The 24,503-nt window shown below is 38.1% G+C and overlaps 1 protein-coding gene and 2 pseudogenes across 1 annotated transcript; 1 reads left to right on the top strand and 2 right to left on the bottom strand.

Annotated features, from left to right (window-relative positions):
* Positions 1 to 4,528: 4,528 nt before the first annotated feature.
* LOC130025370 (olfactory receptor 52K2-like) lies at positions 4,529 to 5,503 on the bottom strand. Its single transcript, XM_056116328.1, has one exon. The coding sequence runs from the start codon at positions 5,477 to 5,479 to the stop codon at positions 4,529 to 4,531; it is 951 nt and encodes a 316-aa protein (XP_055972303.1). The 5' UTR covers positions 5,480 to 5,503.
* A 14,256-nt stretch (positions 5,504 to 19,759) lies between these two features.
* LOC130025361 (small integral membrane protein 15-like) lies at positions 19,760 to 20,073 on the bottom strand (annotated as a pseudogene).
* Positions 20,074 to 20,144: 71 nt separating this feature from the next.
* Positions 20,145 to 24,201, top strand: LOC130025470 (olfactory receptor 52E2-like; annotated as a pseudogene).
* The last annotated feature ends 302 nt before the right edge of the window (positions 24,202 to 24,503 follow it).

Here is a 24,503-nt window from a genome sequence, read left to right as displayed (position 1 = left end):
TCAAAAACTCCTGGGTGGGAAATTCAATGAGTGTACTGCCAGGCTCTCACTTGGCAAGCAGAAGTGGCCAGGAATTGAATTGTTGCCTTACCACCTGCAAGACAGGATCTCTGCCGCTGAGTCACATTCCTCGTTCATGTTTAGTTTTGTTTGGCTTTGTTATTTTTCTTCACTTTCATATTTCCCACAGGTGAATGAGATTGTTCAGTTTTTTTCTGTCTTTTATCTGTTTTTACATTATTTAAACACCACAGGTTACAAAGTTATTCATAATACAGTTGTTTCTGACATTCAATGTTCCAACACTTACCCCACACCAGTATGATCTTCCCTCTACCATTGACCCCAATTTGCTGCTCACCATCCAAGCCTGTCCCCTTAGAAAACACAAAATAATTTATTTTGTTTTGCTTGTTAGGTAACAAAATGCTGATGGGTTAGTAAATTGGTGTATTTTGATGTAACTGTGATTAAATAAACATCTTTGGGGAAAATGGCTAATGGATTTAGCAAAAAGACTTCAATAAAGAAAATTTGTGGAAGCTGTTACAGCTCACCTTGGGGTTATTAAAGTCATTTTCTGAGGCTTTACTAAGCTATATCTTGCCAGATAACCTTCTGTATTACTATTTTTGTTTATTGAGCTTAGTTGGCTTCTATGCTACTTTCCCATCTCATTTGGGATGCTGCCAGTATTGTGGAGTTTGAAGGTGTCATTACGTCCTCATGCTCTCAGAAACTTCAGTATCTGTAGAAGTGGGCTGATGAGTTTCAGCAGCTTGGTTTGCATCTCTTCTGAGATTAGTGGTGAAGCTGTGGAGCTTGGCCATTGTTTACTTGCCAGTGGCTATAGGATATGGGTGTCACTATACCTTTAAGTAGATGTAAATTTTACATTTCTGAATATTTCAGGAAGTGTATGCTTAGTGAAAAGAATGAAAATGTTTGGCATCAATTGTGCACCATATATAGTCCTTCCTGTCTTATGTATAATTAGTAAATAGCCAACCTATCTCAAATGTTGGAGTTGTAGATATTTATTAAACACTAGTTAGTTCTTCGTGAGTGCACCCACTTCAAATTCTGTTCACGAGAAAATTTTCTTCTATCCCCTCTCATCCCCATTCCTCACCTCCCATTCTTCCCTCTCCTCCTTTCTTGCCTCCCCTTTCTATTCATTTCTCCCCTCTCCCCTCCCCTCCTCCCCTCTCCTCACCTCTTCTCCCCTCTCCTCCCCTCTTCCTCTCCTCTCCTCTCCTCTCCTCTCCTCTCCTCTCCTCTCCTCTCCTCTCCTCTCCTCTCCTCTCCTCTCCTCTCTTCTCCTCCTTCCCTCTCCTCACCTCTTCTTCCCTCTCCTCCCCTCTTCTTCTCCTCTCCCTCTCTTCTCCCTCTCCTCTTCTCTCCCCTCCCCTCCTCCCCTCCCCTCCCTCCTTCCCTCTACTCCCCTCCCCTCCCTCCTTCCCTCTACTCCCCTCTTCTCCCCTCCCCTCCCCTCCCCTCCCCTCTCCCCCCTCCTCTCCTCTCCTCTCCTCTCCTCTCCTCTCCTCTCCTCTCCTCTCCTCTCCTCTCCTCTCCTCTCCTCTCCTCTCCTCTCCTCTCCCTCTCCTCACCTCTTATCCCCTCTCCTCCCCTCTTCTTCTCCTCTCCCACTCTTCTCCCTCTCCTCTCCTCTCCCCTCTCCTCCTCCCCTCCCCTCCCTCCTTTCCTCTACTCACCTCTTCTCCCCTCTCCTTCCCTCTTCTTCTCCTCTCCCTCTCTTCTCCTTCTCCTCTCCTCTCCCCTCCCCTCCCCCGCTCCCCTTCCCTCCTCTCCTCTCCTCTCCTCTCCTCTCCTCTCCTCTCCTCTCCTACCCCTCCCTTTCTCCTTCTTATTTGCTTACCATTTCTCCTCTTCCCTTCTTTGCCTTCATTTATTCTCTCTCTCTCTCTCTCTCTCTCTCTCTCTCTCTCTCTCTCTCTCAATCTCTCTCTCTCTCCCCGCCCCGTAGGACCATGGGGAGAGAGAGTCACAACCAGTGGTGCTCAAACTTTACTTTTGGCTTTGTGTATCACTCCTAAGGACCATATTCTGTGATATAAAAATATATATATATATTACTGAATGCTAGGCAAGTGATTGACCGCTCCACTATTTTCTCCAGCTTCAGCATCTATCCTTTAGTTGAAGTAGATAGTACAGGCTGACTTCATCTACATATGGAGGAAAGAGCCCTTATTAGCTACAAAACGTTCAAACACTAATGATGCCTACCATAATCTCACATTACCCCTATGCTCCTTTTAGACTTATGATAAATTGAAGGTTCTAAACACCTTTCAGGAATTAGGATGCCAATAACAGATCTGGCTATAAATCAGAGCTTCCTACAAACTTCATCCTTTTTTCTAATTTGTTGCTAGAGTATGTCATACAACTAAGAAGAAGAACAAAAGTTTTACTTAATTTAAACTAATAATATGTCTTTAGTTGGAGAGATAGCACAGCGGGTTTGCCTTGCATGCAGTCAATCCGGCCAAACTGGCTGACCCGGATTCAATTCCTCCACCCCTCTCGGAGAGCCTGGCAAGCTACAGAGAGTATCTCACCCGCACAGCAAAGCCTGGCAAGCTACCTGTGATATATTCGATATGCCTAACACAGTAACAACAAGTCTCACAATGGAAACGTTACTGGGACCGCTGGAGCAAATCTATTAACAAAGGGAGGACAGTGCAACAGTGCTAAAATTGTAACCTAATAACACACAACTTAAAACTTCCCTCCAATGAGAAAACAATCTAGATTGTTCTGGAATCATTTTGTTTCCAAGTGTGTAATGTAATTATGTTAGTAAATATGTTCAGAGGATTAGATCATCAACTGTACGCAATTATAAACACTATAAATGGTTTAAATTTGTTTATATAAAAGCTAAATCATGATTTTAATTCTGCTTCTTTCTAATACAATTCACTGACAAGCTGTAATTGTTAGAAACAAGTTCATATAGTTATTTACTTTATAATTGATCTATTGTATCTTATTAAGTGATACATTAGTGATTATAACTACACTTTGTTTGGTGATCCTTCTTGAGTTATATAAACATTTAAAGAATTCTGCTACCGACATTTTTGGCATCATTCTACTATAGTGAGTTTCAGACCCAGAGACGGGAAATCATTCAATCAAAATCGCATAGCGATGAGCAACAAAGCTTAACTTCAGTTTCTACTTTTCCTCCAGAAAATTATGTTATTTCCCATATGCTAATCTCTAAATTTTCTGGAGCAAAAGAGAAAAAATTAAGAATAGGCTTTTCCTTCATTCATTTTGCAAATCACAAATGTCCATCCATTTCACAGTTTAGCTCGAAGGAAGGGGTATTAAAGTTAAATATTCCTGCTGGTCAACTATTGCTTTGAGTTTTCAGTTCGCACAGCTGCAGTTCAATATAGGGACATCTAAGAATCATCCCTATATCCTTTACACATGAATTGCTGAATACTTCCCACATAATACATTTTTCAGTTAAACAGTCTCATCTTATTTATCTTTTGTGTTTTATTTGATTGCTAAATTACTATCATTGTAATTTAGGATTTTGATATAGAAAGTCAATACATTTCTATCATTTCCAAAATACCAAATGCCTTCTACAATTGTCCTTTATATCACTTTTAATTCACATCTTCCTTCTCCACTCTAACACTCCTCTTCCCTCCGTTGGATATCATGCCTATGAAATTTTTCCATGTGAAAATACAGGATGCCAAAAAAAAAATAAGCCTGATTTAGTGGCAAAGATATCAGGTAGTTATAAATTTATGAATGTTTGCCAAAACCAGATTTCTTTACACTAATAATTAATTGAATAAATAATTAAATTAATAATCAATTCTAGAACACAGTGTTGAAAACTTCAAGTCTAAGTCTAAATATAAAAACTATTTAATGGTTTTATAGCTACTGATGTATCATGGATGAATAAAAATAAACTTTCAAAATAAGCATCAGATATAATAGAATTTGATTACCAATACGAGAGGGAAACTTGAGAAAGAAAATTTTGTAAGGAATGAAAATTGCAAAAAGGTTAATTTCTAAATCCAATAGTTTTACATAAAAAAATATTTCTGTTTCAGTATAATGATTGCTAGTGTATAACAATCTTTGGTTGAGTTACTTTGCGTAGAAAAGCCCTAAGAACTCTTACCATCACTGTCACTGTCACTGTCCTCACATTGTTGATTAATTTTCTCCAGCAGACCCAGTAACATCTCCATTGTGACACTTGTTACTGTGTTTGGCATATAGAATATGCAATGGATAGCTTGCAAGGCTTTGCAATGCAGACGAGATACTATCGGTAGCTTGCCAAGCTCTCCAAGAAGTGCGGAGGAGTCAAACCCAGGTCGGCCAGGTCGGTCGCATGCAAGGCAAATGCCTTACCCGCTGTGCTATTACTCCAGCCCACTCTTACCATAGAGGATATTATAAGTAAACCACACATTCCAAAATAAAGAATATGTTTGTTCATAAATGAGCACTAGTTTAGAGTCTTTGAAAAACTGAAAAATTTAAGGAACCTTTCTCGTATCTTCTTAGTCTTTACCCCATAAATAATAGGATTGACCATGGGTGGGACCAGAAGATAAATATTAGCCACAAAAATGTGAAGATGGGGAGCCACGTGGTGCCCAAACCTGTGGGTGAGAAAAGAGAAGAAGGCTGGAGTATATGACACTAGTATCACACAAACATGGGAACCACAGGTGCCTAGAGTTTTGAGTCGGGCATCTTTGGATGGCAATTGGAAGACTGTATGTAATATGAAAATATAAGAACAGATGATCAATATGAAGTCTATTCCTCCCGTAAGAAAAGCAACAATGAGACTATAGGCCCTGCGGATTCTGGTCTCTGCACAGGCTATCTTGATGAGAGCCATGAATTCACAGTAGGTGTGGGAAATAATATTGGTTCTGCAGTAAGGAAGCCAACGGAGCATGAATGGGTGAGGCATGAGGAGGACAGTGCCTCGGATTACAATTGCTAGTCCCATTGCCATAATTACAGAGTTTGTCAGAATAGCAGAGTGTCTTAAGGGGTTGCAGATGGCTACATAACGATCAAAAGCCATAGCCAAAAAGAAACCAGATTCCATGGTAGAACAAGAATGTATCAGGAATACCTGAGTGAGGCAAGCTTCCAAGCGAATATTTCCATCTTGGAACCAGAAAAGACTGAGAAGTTTAGGCACTGCTGTAGTACATACAATCAGGTCCGCCACAGCCAGCATGCAGAGAAAAAGGTACATGGGTTCATGGAGACTGGAGTCAGTCTTGATGATAAAAAGTAGAGAGCAGTTTCCCAATAAGGCCAAAACATAGACCATAAAAAAGGGGATTGAGATCCAGATATGAGCAGCCTCCAAGCCAGGAATGCCAATGAGAATAAAGGTTGATGGATGGACATCAGTCTTATTATATGCCAACATAACAAGTGTCAGACGTCTTAACTTTCTTTCCCAGGGTTTTATGCTAAAGCAAGAAAGAACAATATCAGTTTTGAAACCTCTGAAGAGTTGCATACAATGTAGGCAATGCATGTTATGGAGTAATTATGATATAGGTAAATATTTAGAAATAATTCCCTAATTTGAAAATACTGTCACTGTCACTGTCCTCCCATTGTTCATTGATTTGCTCGAGCGGGCCCAGTAACGTCTCCATTGGAGACTTTGTTGTTACTGTTTTTGGCATATCAAATACATCACTGGTAGCAATAGCGATTAGGCAAGAAAAAGATATTAAGGGCATCCAGGTAGGGAAGGAAGAAAGCAAGCTCTAGGTATTCGCAGATGATACTATATTATACTTAGAGAACCCTAAAACCTCTACCAAGAAACTCCTAGAAATAATAGACTTGTATAGTAAAGTTGCAGGCTCTAAAATCAATACCCAAAAATCCATGGCTTTCCTATAGGCAAACAGTGACAGAGAAGAAAGTGACATGAAGAAAACAATTCCATTCACAACTGTGCCCCAGAAAATCAAGTACCTAGGAATCAGCTTAACTAAGGAAGTAAAGAACCGTACAAAGAAAACTACAAAACGCTGCTTTAGGAAATAAAAGAGGACATGAGGAAATGGAAAAATATCCCGTGCTCATGGATGGGGAGAATTAACATTGTCAAAGTGACAATATTTCCCAAAGCACTGTACAAATTCAATGCGATCCCTATAACGATACCCATGACATTCATCAAAGAAATGGAGCAAACACTCCTGAAATTTATATGGAACAATAAGTCCCCACGAATAGCTAAAGCAATTCTTGGGAAAAAGAAAATGGGAGGAATCAACCTTCCTAACTTCAAGCTCAACTACAAAGCAGAAATAATTAAAACAGCATGGTACTGGAAAAAAGGCAGAGTGGTAGACCAATGGGGCAGGGTTGAATATACAGACATCTCCCCCCAAGCATGTGATCATCTAATCTTCTATAAGGGGGCAAGAAAAGTGAAATTGAGCAGGGAAACCTCTTTAACAAATTGTGCTGGCAAAACTGGATGGCTACATGCAAAAAAGTGGACTCAGATCTCTGCCTAATACCATGTATAAAAGTAAGCTCAAAATGAATTAAAGACCTCAACATCAGACCGGAATCTATAAAGTTCATTGAAGACAAAGTTGGCAAAACCCTCCATGATATTGAAGCGAATAGTATCTTCAAAGATGTCATGCCACTGGCCAAGCAAGTGAAAACAGAGGTAGACAAATGGGACTATCTTAAACTAAGAAGTATCTGCACCTCAAAAGAAACAGTGACCAAAATACAACGACATTCTACAGAATGGGAAGGGATATTGACCAAATACACATCTGATAAGGGGTTGATGTCAAGGATATACAAAGTACTGGTTGAACTCCACAAGAAGAAAACATTCAACCCCATCAAAAAATGGGGCAATGAAATGAATAGAAACTTTCTCAAAGAAAAAATCTGAATTGCTAAAAGGCACATGAGAAAATGCTCTACATTATTAATCATCAGGGAGATGCAGATCAAAACAACAATGAGATATCATTTCACACCACAGAGACTGGCCCACATCCCAAAGAACAAAAGCAACCGGTGTTGGCACAGATGTGCCGAGAAAGGGACCCTCATACACTGCTGGTGGGAATGCCGACTGGTCCAACCCTTTTGGAAAACATTATAGACGATTCTCAAAAAATTAGAATTTGAGCTCCGATTTGACCCAGCAATACCACTTCTGGGATTATACCCAAGAGAGGCAAAAAAGTATAGTCGAAGTGATATCTGCACTTGTTTCTTAATTGCAGCACTCTTTACAATAGCCACAATCTGGAAAAAACCTGAGTGCCCAAGAACAGATGACTGGTTAAAGAAATTTTGGTACATTTACACAATCGTGTACTATGTAGCTTTTAGAAAAGATGAAGTCATGAATTTTACATACAAGTGGTACTACATGGAAAGTATTATGTTAAGTGAAATGAGCCAGAAAGAGCAGGATAGACACAGAAAGATTGTATTCATCTGGGGAACATAAAGTAACAAAATGAGTGACTAACACCCAGGAGTGGCTGAGATTAGTACCATGAATTTTGCTCCATGATTTGGAGGACAGCCACACATGCTAGGTGAAAAGGAAGCTCAGATTGAGAAGGGAGCACCAAATAAAGGGTGTTGGGAGGATCCTCCTAGTATGGGAGAAGCATGCTGAAAGTGACTATAGTCCAAACTTGATTGCCACTCAATGCCTCTCTTGCAAACCACAGAACTCAAAAGAAGAGAGAGAGAGAGAGAGAGAGAGAGAGAGAGAGAGAGAGAGAGAGAGAGAGAGAGAGAGAGAGAGAGAGAACCAAAGGGAATGCCCTGCTACAGAGGCAGGGCAGGATGGGGCAGATGGGATGTGGGAAGGATACTGGGACCTGTGTTGGGGTGGAAAATGGTAACTGTTGGAGGGATGGGTACTTGATCATTGTATAACTGAAACCCAAGCACAAAAATTTATAAGTCTATAACTGTACCTCATGGTGTTACACAAATTAAAAGAAAAAGAATGGGCCTCACAGAAATGCGCTAAAAATAAACGGGGCAGAAGTTATGAATATACCTAATTTTGTCAGACAGAAATCTCAATATCAATATGTTACTTTATTTTAGTAAAACAATTTTTGTGGCATTACCAGTATAGTTACTTCATTCAAAATTTTCTTTGTAACTTTCCTTTGTTCTGTACACTTTCATTGTCTTCATGTGTGAATCTTTACCTACTACCTAACACTGACCTGGGTTTGATCCCTAGCATGCTGTATGGTCTTCTGAGTCTTCTGACTGCAGAAGCAGGAATTACCATGGAGCATTACTGGGTATCCCTGCACTCCCCCAAATAGTATATAATATTCAAATAAAGCAACATTTAATTTTTGATTTATCATAAAAATGTAATAATTTTATTTGCATTCCTGTGTATGTGTTACATATACATGCATATATATGGATAACAGATAAGTAGACACTCATAATTTAAAAGTCTAACATGTGAAATAGATGGTAATGCATATTAGAGTATAATATAGTTTAGGAGCATAAGTATAGTTTTCCTTTCATAGAAGTGCAAGTGTAATTGTACATAGTCAAGTATTATATATTGCATGTGAAAGTAAAGGTAAAACGAGCCATTAAAATTGTATACATCAAACAAATAAATGAGTCATAAATTTTAAAAAGATACATGACTTTTCATAGTTTATAAATATTTCTAACCCCTTCAAACATCTCCACCTATATAATTTTAAGTAGGTAAATTGTTACTTTTAATTTGTGAACATTATAACTGTTCCTTCTTTACACTTTTTATTCACATATAAAGATCCTCATGAAATTTGTTACATTTAAAGATTTCACTTGTATATTATCTTTACTGATACCTTTTTCTAGATAATTCAAACCATTGTTGATACTCCTCAGAGTCCCTTTGATGTAAGCACTTACCTGTTTATTATTTATTGAAATATTGTAATTCATGTTTATGTATATCTTCATCCACTAATTTTTTTAAATTTCTTGCTTTAAAGATCATGCATTTTCATATATTTGATTGTAGTGTCAATGAATGAAGGGATAAAAAAAAGAAGCTAAGAGAGGATATTTTTTTCTGGTAAATAACAATACTATAAATTGAATGTAATCCCTGGAATCACTGCATATTTCTTATAGTTAACAATGGCCCAAACAGCCTAGTACATCAATGATTTACAATTATAATATTACCCTTTAAGACATACCAAGTGAAGAGTTTCCAGCAGAACTAAATTCCATCAGCATTCTATTTCTTGTCTGATTATAGAATGAAAGTATAGGTAGAATATAAGGAAGAACCTCATCCATATTTGGTGAGCAATAAAATATTTCATACTATTTCCAGTTTAAATTCTATATCACCATCTATGTCACTACATAAATAAAACGGCAATATGTATTCGGTATCTATTAGACTATATTACATGCATTACAAACTTTACCTCAGTTAACCCTTAAGGTAATTTGAGGATTGGTAACCACACTTAAAACATTGTTTTTTAAAAATGCTAATATTTATGTACTTTGCCTCATTTATCTCTGATGAAATAGAGCTGAAATTTGAATTAAAGTATAATTACCATGCCTTTTAAAACACTTACAATTAGAATATAATAGGACATAAGTATATGTACTCTTATAGGGTTTTGTCACTGTAAAGTAACTGCATTTGGCAACATGAAACATTGCTCAAACTTCATAAATTTACTTAAGTTGAAATTCCTTTCATTCTTCCACTATTATTTGACAACAAAATTAAACAATAAAAACTAAGTAAAGTAATCCATTCACTAATTTATACTTAGGAAAATTTTAGTCTAATATGGATGCATAATAGAGTTAAATAAAGACTTCCTTTTCAAGAACTGCAACCAAATGGATTCAACAGCATCATAATTTAGCAAAGTTTAATTTCCAGAACTTAGTTTCTCTGATTAGTATCCTGAAACCTTCTGACTTGCTATTTTGTCTCGCTCATGACACAGATGTGAGCAACTCTATACTGCTTTACCTCTCTATGATTTCTAGAGCAGTGAGGATAATATCAAAAGGTGTGAGAGAAACAAATTCTCTTATGACTTACAGCTTTTCTAAATAAGCCCTGTTATGCACGTGCTTGATAATTTTTTATTCTCCCATGGGTGTGTAACAGAAATTGTCTCCCCATGGTGTTAGGGGAAAAAGCATTGGGAGTGGACAACTGGAGCTCAGAACTCAGATTCTACGTCTTTATTGTTAAATCCATAATAACAGAAAAATCCTAGAGAGGGGAGAGGAAAGGAGAGTCTTACTCAAATGTCTCTGGAGTCTCCTGCACAGGACCCCCTGAGTACTTAATTATTTTTATGAAGAGCTTATTATGAATCAGAAGAAACAAAGGCAGTGTCTAGTATCTTTAAATAATTTCTTTAAACGTTCAATGTATAAAATATGTTAAGAATCAAACATCATTGATAACTTTATACTCAATTTTATTCCATGATTTTTATATTTTTATGATATTGTGTATTCACTTTTCTAATCTTGCAATAATCTATTATCATTTTCTCATATATATTCTTAATGTATCAAAATAAATCCAAAAAACACCTAATTTATCTCTAAGTAATAGTCTTATTTATAAGCAATAAACAAAAATTAAACTATATCTTAACATTAATTAATAAGATTTGATATTTTAGCATGCTATCTTTTCAGCAACATACATTCATAATATTTTAATAAATATTAAATTCCCCTTTAATCTTTGAACAATCTTTAAAATATTTTCTTTAAATATCATGAAAAGTTACAAAACATATTAATGACTATTTGAATATCATATTATATATGCAATTTAAGAATATTAGTTTTACAGAAATTATATATTGCTATCAAGTTCCATTATTTGGAGATTACATACCTAGTAGTTGTTTAATCCTTAAAATTTATCTCTTTTTCCACAGAAAGACTCATGACACAAATTCAGTTACTTGCAGACATTCATATATAAATGATAGCATGTCTGGTTGTGAATTCAAATTTAATTAATAAAAAATGCTTCACCCATAAAAGAAAATGACCACATCTCAATTTGCATAATTTACTCTGAAAAGTCCTAAGTAGGGCTGGGGAAATAGTACACCGGGTAGGGCATTTGCCTTGCACACGGCTGAACTGGGTTTGATTTCCAGCATTCCATATGAGACCCTGAGCACCGCCAGAAGTAATTCCTGAGTGCAGAGCCAGGAGTAAACCCTGAGCATCTGAGCATTGCCAGGTGTGACCCAAAAAGAAAAAAAAAATCTGAAAAGTCCTAAGTAACATTAGTAGAGTGTGATAAACATGAAAAAAGCTAAAAAAAAAGGAAGCTAAACGTTGAAATCACAAAATAACTAATTTTAATAATTATGTCATTAAATTTTTTCTTGGGTCACACTCAGAGCTCAGTCTGGACTCCGCTTAACTATCTCTTCTGGCAGGGGAACATATGGGATTCTGGGGATAGAACCTAGGTCTAGCCCTGTCCTTGTATTATCTCTCTGGCTCCTAAGATAACAAATTTTAAAGTACAGTAGATGGCATAGCTATGGGGTCAAATGTATTAACAGTTACATCTCTCAGACCAGAAAATGTCAGACCTTTCTTTTATTAATTTTTAAATTTTAATTCTTTATATTTTAATTAATGGCATGTTTTCTGACATACAATCTTACAACACCACACTTTCCATCAGAGGGTCCGTTTTCCTCATCTTAAGGTCCCCTCCCAACCACAGCACCCCCAACCTCCACCCACTCCTGCCAGCTAAAACACTTGGTAAACTCAGTCCTGTAAAGTCTCAAGTTCCTTCATCTGTGTCCATGTATGATATTAAATTCTTTCTTCATACTGACAGCCTGACATAATCAAAAGCCATGAAAATGTTAAGCATACTACTGAGACAAATCATGTTTATCATTAAAGTTTAGGAATAAAATATAAATGACTGCAATGTGTACATGAAGCTAATTGTATGAATAAGCAGATTTCAATACCAATGATAACTGGCTTGTTGTATGAGGGTGCTGTCAAACAATGTTAAGTTGTATAACTTATAAAAGTCCCAAAGTGATGACTTCTAACTATTTAAATGCTGCATAATAAATAATTTTAAGAGGTATGTCAAAATTCATATGCATTTAAGCAAAAGCACTCATAAAACAGGCTATGAATTTGTTAACAAATATCAAATATATTTTAACATCTGTATTGAGAAAGATTTGATATATATCTTATGTGAGTTTTGGGTATATATTTGTTATTTTTTTATATTTTTATTAGTGAAACACAATGAGGTACAGTTGTAGACTCACAAACTTTTGTGCTTGGGTTTCAGTTATACAATGATCTAGTACCAATCCTTCCACCAGTGCGCATTCTCCACCACCAATGATACCAGTATCCCTCCCACCCCGCACTCCCCATCCCACCCTGCCTCTGTGGGAGGGCACTCCCTTTTGTTTGCTCTCTCTATTTGGGTCCTGTGGTTTGCAGAAGAGGAATTGAGTGACAATCATATTCAGTCTATAGTCTACTTTCAGCATGCATCTCCCATCCTGGGCGGATCTTCCCAACACCCTTTATTTGGTACTCCCTTCTTGATCTGAGCTGCCTTTACACCTAGAGTGTGCAGCTGGCCTTCAAGCCATTGAGTAAACCTCTTGGTATTTATATTGTCTATTCTTGGGTGTAAGTCTCCTATTTTGTTACTTTATGTTCCCCAGATGAATGCAGTTTTCTATGTCTGTCCCTCGCTTTCTGACTCATTTTGCTTAGCATGATACTTTCCATGAAGTACCACTTGTATGTAAATTTCATGACTTCATCCTTTCTAACAGCTACATAGTACTCCATTGTGTAGACGTGCCAGATTTCTTTAACCAGTCATCTGTTCTCGGGCACTCGGGTTTTTTCCAGATTCTAGCTATTGTACACAGTGCTACAATGAATAAACAAGTGCAGATGTCACTTTGACTATACTTTTTTGCCTCTCTGGGGTATAATGGCAGAGTGGTATTGCTAGGTCAAATGGGAGCTCAAATTCTAATTTTTTGAGAATCGTCTATACTGTTTTCCAAAAGGGCTTAATCAGTCGGCATTCCCGCCAGCAGTGTAGGAGGGTCCCTTTTTCGCCACATCTGTGCCAACACCGGTTGCTTTTGTTCTTTGGGATGTGGGCCAGTCTCTGTGGTGTGAAATGATAACTCATTCTTGTTTTGATCCTGTTGTTTTGATCCATTAATCATCATCTTCCTGATGATAAATGGTGCAGAGCATTTTCTCATGTGCCTTTTAGCCATTTGGATTTCTTCTTTGAGAAAGTTTCTGTTCATTTTGTCGCCCATTTTTTGATGGGGTTGGATGTTTTCTTCTTGTGGATTTCAACCAGTACTTTGTATATCCTTGATATCATCCCCTTGTCAGATGTGTATAGAAAGTTTCTGTTCATTTTGTCACCCCATTTTTTGATGGGAGTGTATGTTTTCTTCTTGTGGATTTCAACCAGTACTTTGTATATCCTTGATTTCAACCCCTTTGTCAGATATTCAGGGAATATCCTTTCCCATTCTGTAGACTGTCTTAGTGTTTTGGTCACTGTTTCTTTGGAGGTGCAGAAGCTTCTTAGTTTAAGATAGTCCCATTTGGAGGAATCAACCTCCCGAACTTCAAACTGTACTACAAAGCAGTAATAATTAAAACAGCATGGTACTGGAACAAAGGCAGAACTGCAGACCAATGGAACAGGGTTGAATACACTGACATCTCCCCTCAATCATATGATCATCTAATCTTTGATAAAGGTGCAAGTAATGTGAAGTGGAGCAAGGAAAGCCTCTTTAACAAATTGTGCTGGCATCACTGGATGGCTAAATGCAAAAAAATGGGCACAGAACTCTGCCTGACACCATGTACAAAAGTAAGATCAAAATGGATTAAAGACCTCAACATCAGACCAGAAACCATAAGGTACATTGAAGACAACGTTGGCAAAACCCTCCATGACATTAAAGCTAATGGTATCTTCAAAGATGCCATGCCACTGGCCGAACAAGTGAAAATAGAGATAGATAAATGGGACTATCTTAAACTAAGAAGCTTCTGCACCTCCAAAGAAACAGTGACCAAAATACAAAGTCTACAGAATGGGAAAGGATATTCGCCGAATACACATCTGACAAGGGGTTGATACCCAGGATATACAAAATACTGGTTAAACTCCACAAGAAGAAAAACATCCAACCCCATCAAAAAATGGGGCAATGAAATGAACAGAAACTTTCTCAAAGAAGAAATCCGAATGGCAAAAAAGCACATGAGAAAATGCTCTACATCATTAATCATCAGGGAGATGCAGATCAAAACCACAATGTGATACCATCTCACACCTCAGAGACTGGCCCACATTCAAAAGAACAAAAGCAATCGATGCTGGCGTGGATGTGGCGAGAAAGGGACACTCCTTCACTGTTGGTGGGAATGTCCACTGGTTCAGCCCTTCTGGAAAACAGTATGGACGATTCTCAAAAAATTAGAAATTGAGCTCCCATTTGACCCAGCAATACCACTCCTGGGAATATGTCCCAGAGAGGCAAAAATGTATAGTCGAAGTGACATCTGCACTTGTTTGTTCATTGCAGCACTCTTTACAATAGCCAGAAACTGGAAGAAACCTGAATGCCCAAGAACAGATGACTGGTTAAAGAAACTTTGGTACATCTACACAATGGAGTACTATGTAGCTCTTAGAAAAGATGAAGTCATGAACTTTACATACAAGTGGTACAACATGGAAAGTATCATGCTAAGTGAAATGAGTCAGAAAGAGAGGGATAGACATAGAAAGATTGCATTCATCTGGGGGATATAAAGTAACAAAATATGAGATTAATACCCAAGAACAGCTGAGATCAGCACCAGGAGGATTACTCCATAGCTTAGTGGCCAGCCGGGCATTCTAGAGGAAAGGGCAGCTCAGATAGAGAAGGGAGCACCAAATAAAGGGTGTTTAGAGGATCCTCCCAGGAGGGGAGATGCATGTCGAAAGTAGACTATGGACTGAACATGTTTGCCACTCAATGCCTCTTTTGCAGACCACAACACCCAAAAGGAGAGAGAGAACACAGGGGATTGCCCTGCCACAGACACAGGGGGGGATATGGATGAGGGTGGGGGGGATATTATCCATGGTGGTGGAAAACGGGCACTGGTGGAGGGATGGGTATCTGACCATTGCATAATCGAAACCCAAGCACAAAAAATTGTAAATCTACAACTGTACCTCATGGTGTTTCACTAATAAAAAAAAAAATACTTTCATGCCAAGTAGCGAGCAAAATGTGACTTATAATGTTTCTCTGATGCTGCCTAAAATGTAAATAGCAAAACCTTTCCCAAGTAACTACAATATTCTAAAATAAATATTAAGGACATTTTACAAATAAATTTTATGAATACAAAAAAGATAGTCCCATTTGTCTATCTCTGTTTTCACTTGCTTGGCCAGTGGTGTGACATCTTTGAAGATACCATTAGCTTCAATGTCATAGAGGGTTTTGCCAACTTTGTCTTCACTGTAGCTTATGGATTTTGTTCTGATGTTGAGGTCTTTAATTCATTTTGAGCTTACTTTTGTACATGGTGTTAGATATAGATATGAGCCCATTTTTTGCATGTAACCCTCCAGTTTTGCCAGCACAATTTGTTAAAGAGGATTTCCTTGCTCCACTTCACTTTTCTTGCCCCCTTATCAAAGATTAGATGATCATATGCTTGTGGGGAGATGTCCATATATTGAACCCTATTCCATTGCTCAGCAGTTCTGCCTTTGTTCCAGTACCATGTTTTTTTAATTATTACTGCTTTGTAGTAGAGTTTGAGTTAGGGAGGTTGATTCCTCCCATTTTCTTTTTCCCAAGAATTGCTTTAGCTATTCGTTGGGGATTATTGTTCCATATAAATTTCAGGAGTGCTTGCTCCATTTATTTGAAGAATGTCATGGGTAATGTAATAGGGATCACATTCAATTTGCACAGAGCTTTAGGAAGCAGTGCCATTTTGACAATGTTAATTCTCTCAATCCATGAACAGGGGATATTTTTCCATTTCCTCGTATCCTCTTTTATTTACTGAAGTAGCGTTTTGTAGTTTTCTTTGTACAGCAGGTCCTTTAATTCCTTTGTTAAGCTAATTCCTAGATAGTTTATTTTCTGGGGCACAATTGTGAACGGGATTGTTTTTCTTTATGTCACCTTCTTCTCTGTCACTATTTGCATACACGAAAACCATGGACTTTTGGGTATTGATTTTATAGCCTGCAACTTTACAAGTCTACTGTAACTAGGAATTTCTTGGTAGAGGTTTTAGGGTTCTCTAAGTATTGTATCATATCATCTGCGAATAGTGAGAGCTTGATTTCTTCCTTTCCTTCCCAGATGCCCTTAATATATTTTTCTTGCCTAATTGCTATTGCAAGTACTACCAGTACTATACTGAACAGTATTGGAGAGAGTGGGCATCCTTGTCTCATCCCTGATCTTAGGGGGGAAGATTCTCAGTTTTTCCCCATTGAGGATGATGGTTGCTCTAGGCTTGTGGTAGATGCTTTAATTATATTGAGAAAAGTCCCCTTTATCCCCATTTTGGTGAGGGTTTTCATCATAAACTGGTGCTGGATCTTGTCAAATGCTTTCTCTGCATCGATTGATATGATCATATGATTTTTTCTTTTCTTTTGTTGATATGATGGATTATGTTGATTGATTTCCGAATGTTAAACCATCTTTGCATCCCCGGGATGAATCCCACTCAGTCATAGTGTATGATCTTTTTGAAGAATTGTTGAATTCTATTTGCTAGTATTTTGTTGAGAATCTTCACATCCATTTTCATCAGAGTTATCAGCCTGCTGTTTTATTTTCTTGTGGTGTCTTTGTTTCCTTTTGGTATTGGAGAGATATGGGCTTCATAGAAACTGTTTGAGAGAGTTTCTGTTTTTTCAATTTCCTGGAAAAGCTTGAGAAGAACTGGGAATAGGTCCTCTTTAAATGATTGGAAAAATTTGCCAGTAAATCCATCTGGACCTGGACTTTTGTTTTTAGGAAGTCTTTTGATTACAGTTTCAATTTTCTTGATATTATTAGGTCTATTCAGGTACTCTAGATCTTCTTGATTCAGCCTTGGGAGATTATAGGAATCCAGGAATTTATCCATTTCTTCTAGGTTCTCTGTTTCATGGCATACAGACTTTCAAAGTAGTCTCTGATGATCTTTTGAATTCCTTTGGTTTCTGTTGTGATATCTCCATTATTATTTCTGATTCGATTTATTAGGGTTCTCTCTCTCTTTTTTTTTGAGTGTTGCTAGTGGTTTATCTATCTTATTTCTCAAAGAACCAGCTCTTAGTTTCGTTGATGTTTTGGATTTCAGAGGCTTAGGGCTTCTTTTTTCCCAGGCTCCGTGATGATGCCTGGGGCTTTTGTAAGGAGTAAGCCAATTCCCGGGTTTGAGTACCAGTGGATAAACTGACCTTGCTGGGGAAGAAGACCAGCACAGCTGTGGGGACAAAGAGGAAGAGGCAGAGGCTCAGGGCTGCTTTTGTCCCTGTCTCCAAGAGGACCCTTGAGGCGCTTGCAAGGATAAAGCCCAGTCCCAGGTTTGAACACTGGCGGATAAACTGACCTGGGTGGGGAAGAACAACCAGCACAACTTTGGGGACTAAGAGGAAGAGGCAGAGACTCAGGGTTGCTTTTTCTATATTTGTTATTTTAAATATTTTTTTAAAATATAGCACTGTAGCACTGTCCTCCTGTTGTTCATTGATTTGCTGGAGTGGGCACCAGTAATGTCTCACAACAAATTGTGAGACTTGTTGTTACAGTTTTTGGCATATCGAATACATCATGGGAAGCTTTCCAGGTTTTGCCGGGTGGGCCGGATACTCTCGGTAGCTTGCCAGGCTCTCCGAGAGGGGCGGAGGAATTGAACCTGGGTCATCCACGTACAAGGCAAACGCCATACCCACTGTGCTATCGTTCCAGCCCTTAAAAAAATGTGTCAAATTTATTTATAATTTCATTTTAAATTTAAAACTGTTGAACTTTTGTGATTTAAAATTTATTATAAGAAATGAAGATATTAAACTATTAAATATTGACATGAAAAATCAGACCATGCATATATAAAAACCTGCTTAATAACAAAAAGTTATATTGCTTATCTGAAGGATATATCCTTTAGCTCTTTATTCTTTGACATAATTTAGCTTTTCACCCAAGTATTGGTTCAGCACAGCAAAATATTTCCAACGTTGCCACTTATTAATTAATGACTTGTTATTCTTTAAACATTCTTTAAAATAAATGTAAATTTTAAAAATGTACACACCATGAACCCGTTTGATTAAAAAAAATAAAGGGCATCACCACTATGAGTTATGTCAATAAATGATATTAAAAACAAGAAGTACTATGCAATTAGCAAATTATCCAATAATCTGTTAAGCATATAATAATAATAATAATAATAATAGTACAACGGGTAGGGCATTTGCCTTGCACGCTGCTGACCAGGTTCAATTCTTCCGTCCCTCTCGGAGAGCCCAGCAAGCTACCAAGAGTATCCCGCCCCCATGGTAGGGTCTGGCAAGCATCTCATGGCATATTTGACATGGCAAATACAGTAACAACAAGTCTTACAATAGAGACGTTACTGTTGTCCACTCGAGCAAATTGATGAACGATGGAAGGACAGTGCTACAGTGCTAATCTGTTAAGAGATTTTAAATCCAATGAGGTACCTCTCAAGCCTTTCCTGAAAGCATGAATTCATAATATTACTCTACCCAACAAAGTCATCTCTAAGAAAATTACAGTGATTTAAAGTACAAAAATTATTATATCCAGTAGACGGTATTCTATATGGTCAAGATAATAAGAAAATTGTTTATAAATTCAGATTTAAAATACTTTTTGTGTCTGATAATTACTAGTATTTCAAAGAAAAATAAAAAATATATAAATACTAAATGATTGGGTTGGAGCGATAGCACAGTGGGTAGGGCATTTGCCTTACAAGCGGCCAACATGGCCAACCCGAGTTCGATTCCTCCGCCCCTCTGGGAGAGCCCGGCAAGCTACCGAGAGTATTCGATATGCCAAACACAGTAACAACAAAGTCTCCAATGGAGACGTTACTGGGCCCGCTCGAGCGAATCGACGATCAACGGGAGTGCCTTTACCTTTACCTTTACTAAATGATTAATATTTACTTTGCAAAAGCCAGAAACTATTCTATTCAAAGAAATAAGCAAGCATGATAAATATATAATAAATTGTCTCTGCTTTTAGTTCTAACATACTTTCATCTCAGACTTCCTCTGATTTTTCACATGAGTTTCCTTTGTCCAGAACAGGAACCCATTTAAAGCCATTCTTTGCATATTGTTCATAATCTAAAGTCATTTTTATCAGCTGGATATTTTCATGTCAGTACAGAAGCTATGAAATGGAGGATGGCTAGGCAATTATGAAGAAACTGTAGGCATAACAAATGAATATTTACAATGACTTCTATAGGAAGCCTAAAATTTGCTACAATGATCTTCCATATGCTCAAACTTCACTTATTATGTAAAATCCATAAAATCCAGGAAAGAAGCATCAGTAGGTCCTTCCAAAACTGCATAATTTTCCAAGTAATTTTCTTCTGGCTATAGAATCAGTTTATTCCTTCAATCTTTTTTCAGTCTTTTAGCTTTTGCAATATTTTCTTGCCATTTTTGTTTCTTCTTCTGCATCTTTTCCTTAGCCTCAATCATTTTGGCCAATTTCCAAAACAATACTGCACTTGCTAGAAACAGTGGAGTAAGGACCAAAATAACTATTGTGTAAGAAAGTCATAAGGATCCTTTGCAGCCCATTCCAAGACATACTTAGCCCAAGACTTGATATCAAACATCTTTGTAGCAGTCTTAAGCTCGTGATCTTTATCTGTCATGAATGACATCCCTGTCACAATCTCGGGTGTCTATGGATCCTCTGTCCTCTTCTCTAGCCTACCATGCACTTTGGAGAGGTGACCAAATCCTGGCACCACTAGTCCTGCACGGCCTGAGCCAGTCACCCCAAATCGCAGCTGGACTCCAAATCATGGCCGGAATTTCAGGTATATAATACACTTTATTTATTGTATAGTGATCATGAGAATACTAATGGACATCAATTACCCTAGGTAGTTGCAAAAAATTTTACATACTGTCAGTTTACAAAATGGTAATGATATAACAGACAACAATTTTTCATTGTTATACACATGTCTTGTACTTGGTTAATTTATTGCTTCTCTACATAATTAACTACTGATGTCATTACAGAATATAATTATTTGAGTTGGGAGGTCAATTTTCCCATCATTTCAACTCATTTTTATTCTTTATTTATTTTTTATTTTAATGCATCACGGTGAGATACAGTTACAGACTTAGAAACTATCATGATTGGATTTCAGTCAAACACTGTTCTAGTCCCCATCCCTCGACTAGTATCCATTCTCCACCACCAATCTTCCCAGGATCCCTGTCCTGACCCCCAACCCTGCCCACCTCCTGCCTCTGTGGCAAGCACATTTCCTCTTACTATCTCTGTCCTTTTGGGGGCTAGGGTTTTCAACTCTTAAACATATGTAAACTTTCTTTCCTTTAACAGCAAAATCAGAACTGTAGCTTACTTTTACTTTTTAATTGTGATCATCTTACCTGTTAGCTAAAATAATTTTCTTGTTTACTTAAAGTATATTGTATGTGGGTATCATGAAATAGGGAAAATGAGGGTATGGTGCTGCCAACAGTTCAACCTGTACCTGCGGGGTGATTGCATCGCAACCTGATGCTGGCTTCAGGCTTCATGATCCCCCAAATTTGCCACTATGCCTTTGGCCAGACCCCAACAACTTGGGACCAAGTTTACCAAGAAATTAATCAGCCAAAAGTTAAGTATATGGGAGCCACACCAACAAAATCACCACTGGCTCTGTTATACAAACTCATGGTTTTCTCAGAGTTGGAATGGGTTACCTCCCCTCATTTCCCAATACAAATGGAAGTCACCACCATGAACCAACTCCAGAATCACCCTGTAAGCTCTACTATTGGCCTTGCTTCACTTGATCACTTGATCACTTGACTTCCCGTTAATCATCGATTTCCTTGAGCAGGCACCAGTAATGTCTCCATTTGTCCCTGTTGCATGCTAGTGTAGCCCAATGTGTCTGTTTGTTCTAGGAACACGGAGTGCTTCAAACCATCTGTTGAGGGTCTTGATGAATAAGTCTGACCATCTGGTCGGTGAGTGGCCATGCAGTCTTTTGATGTGCCATGGAATCCAGTGGTAACAGATCTAGTCCAGCGGTCATCTCCAAATCTCATTACGTGTCCAGCCCATCTGATTTTCGACTCCTTGGCAAAAGAGACCGAGTCCCTGATTCTTTACTGTCAACGGAGGTCGGAACTCTGGATTCTTTCTCTCATTTGAGTGAAATGTGACACTCCAACCATAGCTCTTTCAATTCCTCTTTGGGAGACCTGAATAGCACTCTCATCCTATTTTCGTAGAGCCCAGGTCTCTGAGGCATATGTTAATGCAGGAAGAACAGTGGAATCAAAGAGATGTGCCTGAAGCCATGGGTTCCTTGTCCTCTTAGCTATTTCTTCAACGCTCTTGAAGGTATTCCAAGCGGCTCTCTTCCTCCTGCGCAAGTCAGATGCGAGGTCATTTGTCATGTTGACTTCTCGACCTAGGTACACAAAACTGATGCATTCGGGGATGGTTGTTCCATTAAGAGTGAATAGAGCATCAGGAATGAGGCTTTTTCTCATAAACATTGTCTTCGTGAGATTCAGCTTTAGCCTGACCTTTCCACACTTACGGTCGAATGTCAGCCAGCATTTGTACTGCTTGGCTAATGTTTGGTTTTATTAGAATAATGTCATCAGCGAAGCAGAGGTGGTGTAGTTGCCTACCATCTATCTTCACTCCCATTCCTTCCCATTCCAGTCGTTGCATGACATTCTTGAGGGTGGCACTGAAGAGTTTCGGTGAAATAGTATAACCCTGCCAAACCCCTCTCTTGACATCGATGATCACTTCTTTGTAGAATGGTGAGATCCAGGTAGTGAATCTGTAATACAGCTCATGGAGGATCCTGATATATTGAGTTTGAATGCCCTGATTGGCTAGGGCTTTAATGAATACTTCTGTCTCAAGAGAATCAAAGGCCTTCTTCAAATCAGTGAACATTAGACAGAGCGGCATCTTGAACTCCAAAGAAACCTCAATGAGCTTGGTTATCATGTGGATATGGTCAATTGCGCTGAATCCTTTTCAGAAACTGGCTTGCTCGCAAGGTTGTCTAGTGTTCTGCCAATCCTATTCAGGATGACTGAGTGAACAGCTTGTAGAAGACAGACTATAGGCAGATTGGGTGATAGTTAACAATGTCATGGATGTTTTTCTTCTTGTAAAGTAGTACAGTCCTGCTGGTTTTCCATTGGGATGGAACCTTGCATTCAGTCAGGTAGTGTGTGAAGCGCCGAGCCAGCATAGTGATGAGTACTGATGGCAGGTACTTCAGGTGTTCAGTTCTGACCTTGTCTGGACTGGGTGCTATTCATTTCTTTACCAATGAAATGGCATGTCGGATATCAGGAGTAAGAACATTGGGAACGACATATCCATCCTGCAGAATTTGGTATGTGGGCAGCTGGACTGACTGCTTCTCAAATTATTTTTCACAGACACAAAGGACATACTTCTTGAATTACTGTTTGAAGAATTAATGTCTGTATAATATCCATCCTGTTCTTTTGTAAACGAACATTTATCACAATTCTTACTGTTCCTTTGGAATTTGGTAGTGATACAAAATTATAAAAATATTGACAAAGATTAATTATGTGAAATTTATGCACATTCCATTCCAGAAATTCTCTCAAAGTCTTCTCATTGCCTACTTACATCCTCACTTTAGACAGTGATTTTCTAATTGAAAAATTTAAATGAGGAAAACAAAAGTGAAGATTTGTATGTGTTCTTAATCTTTAGGTTTAAATCATTGTCATTTGACATGAAACCTTTCAGACTCACTAATAACTATTTGTAAGAGACATGATCTTAATGCATTTCCAAGCACGGTGTCCTTTCTCAATGACACTCAGATCCACCCTACCTCCTTGTTTCTGGGAATCTCAGGACTGGTAATACCCCACATCTGGACTAGCATTCCATTTAGTACTGTTTACATGATACACTCTGGAAAATTGACTATTCACTATGTATTTCAGGCTAAGAGCAGCCTATAATGATCAATATTTTACTTGCTGGTTACATAAGCTACCATTGGCTTGGATCTCTTCATAACTATCATCCCTAAGATGTTTGGGATCTTCTGGTACAACCTCACAGTGATCTTTTTCAAAGCCTTCCTTATCCAGATGTTTTTCATTCACAGATTCACATATGGAATCAGCAGTCCTTTTGCAATGACTTATGACTGCTATATGGCCATCTGCAATCCACTTTGATACAGCACCATTCTTACCAATAAGGTTATTTCTCTAATTGGTCTTGCTATATCAGTGAGGACATTTATTTTTAGCACTCCGTTTGTATTTCTGATTTTAAGTTGCCTTTCTGTGGGAATCATACCATTCTCCATAGCTACTGTGAACGCAGGGCCTTGCTTGACTCTCATGCCAATATCAAGATCAGTATTATCTATGGCTTATGTGTGATTTGGTACCCAGTGTTTGACATCATAACCATTGCCCAGTTCTATGTCAAAATCCTCCATGCTGTTTCCAGTAGTCCTTTTAATGAAAACTAACCCAAGTCCCTTAGCAGACGTGTGCGTGTAATCCTTGCCTTCTATACAACAGTTCTCTTTTTGTCTATGACACACCATTTTGGCTGAAATGCCCCCCACTATATTCACATTCTCCTGGCTAATCTTTATGTTGTGTCACCAATGCTTAACTCTGTCATATATGGAGTCAGAACTAAACAGATATATACCAGTTTAAAGAAAATATAGTTACAGAAACAAGTAGTAGAAAAGGAGGACAGTAGTAATTAATGCTAATATATACTTGTATAAAAGTCAAGTCAATAGAAGATTCATATTGCAAAATATTTATTATTTAGATAGGTTTTTTTCAATTTTATTGACTCACTGTGGGATAGTTACAAGCTTTCATATTTGGGTTACAGTCACACAATGACCAAACACCCATCCCTCTACCAGTGCACATTCCCCACCATGGATATCCCTGGTATACCTCCCCTTCTCACCCTCCCCCTGCCTCCATGGCAGAAATTATCCCCCATTTTCTCTAC

Source organism: Sorex fumeus, unplaced genomic scaffold, assembly GCF_029834395.1.
Source record: "Sorex fumeus unplaced genomic scaffold, SorFum_2.1 ptg000030l, whole genome shotgun sequence".
NCBI classification, from domain to species: domain Eukaryota; kingdom Metazoa; phylum Chordata; class Mammalia; order Eulipotyphla; family Soricidae; genus Sorex; species Sorex fumeus.
This window is presented reverse-complemented; position numbering and strand designations above follow the sequence as displayed.

Bases quoted from the DNA above. Each gene is read 5' to 3' on its own strand.
- LOC130025370 (XM_056116328.1), bottom strand. From the start codon at position 5,479: ATGTTGGCATATAATAAGACTGATGTCCATCCATCAACCTTTATTCTC.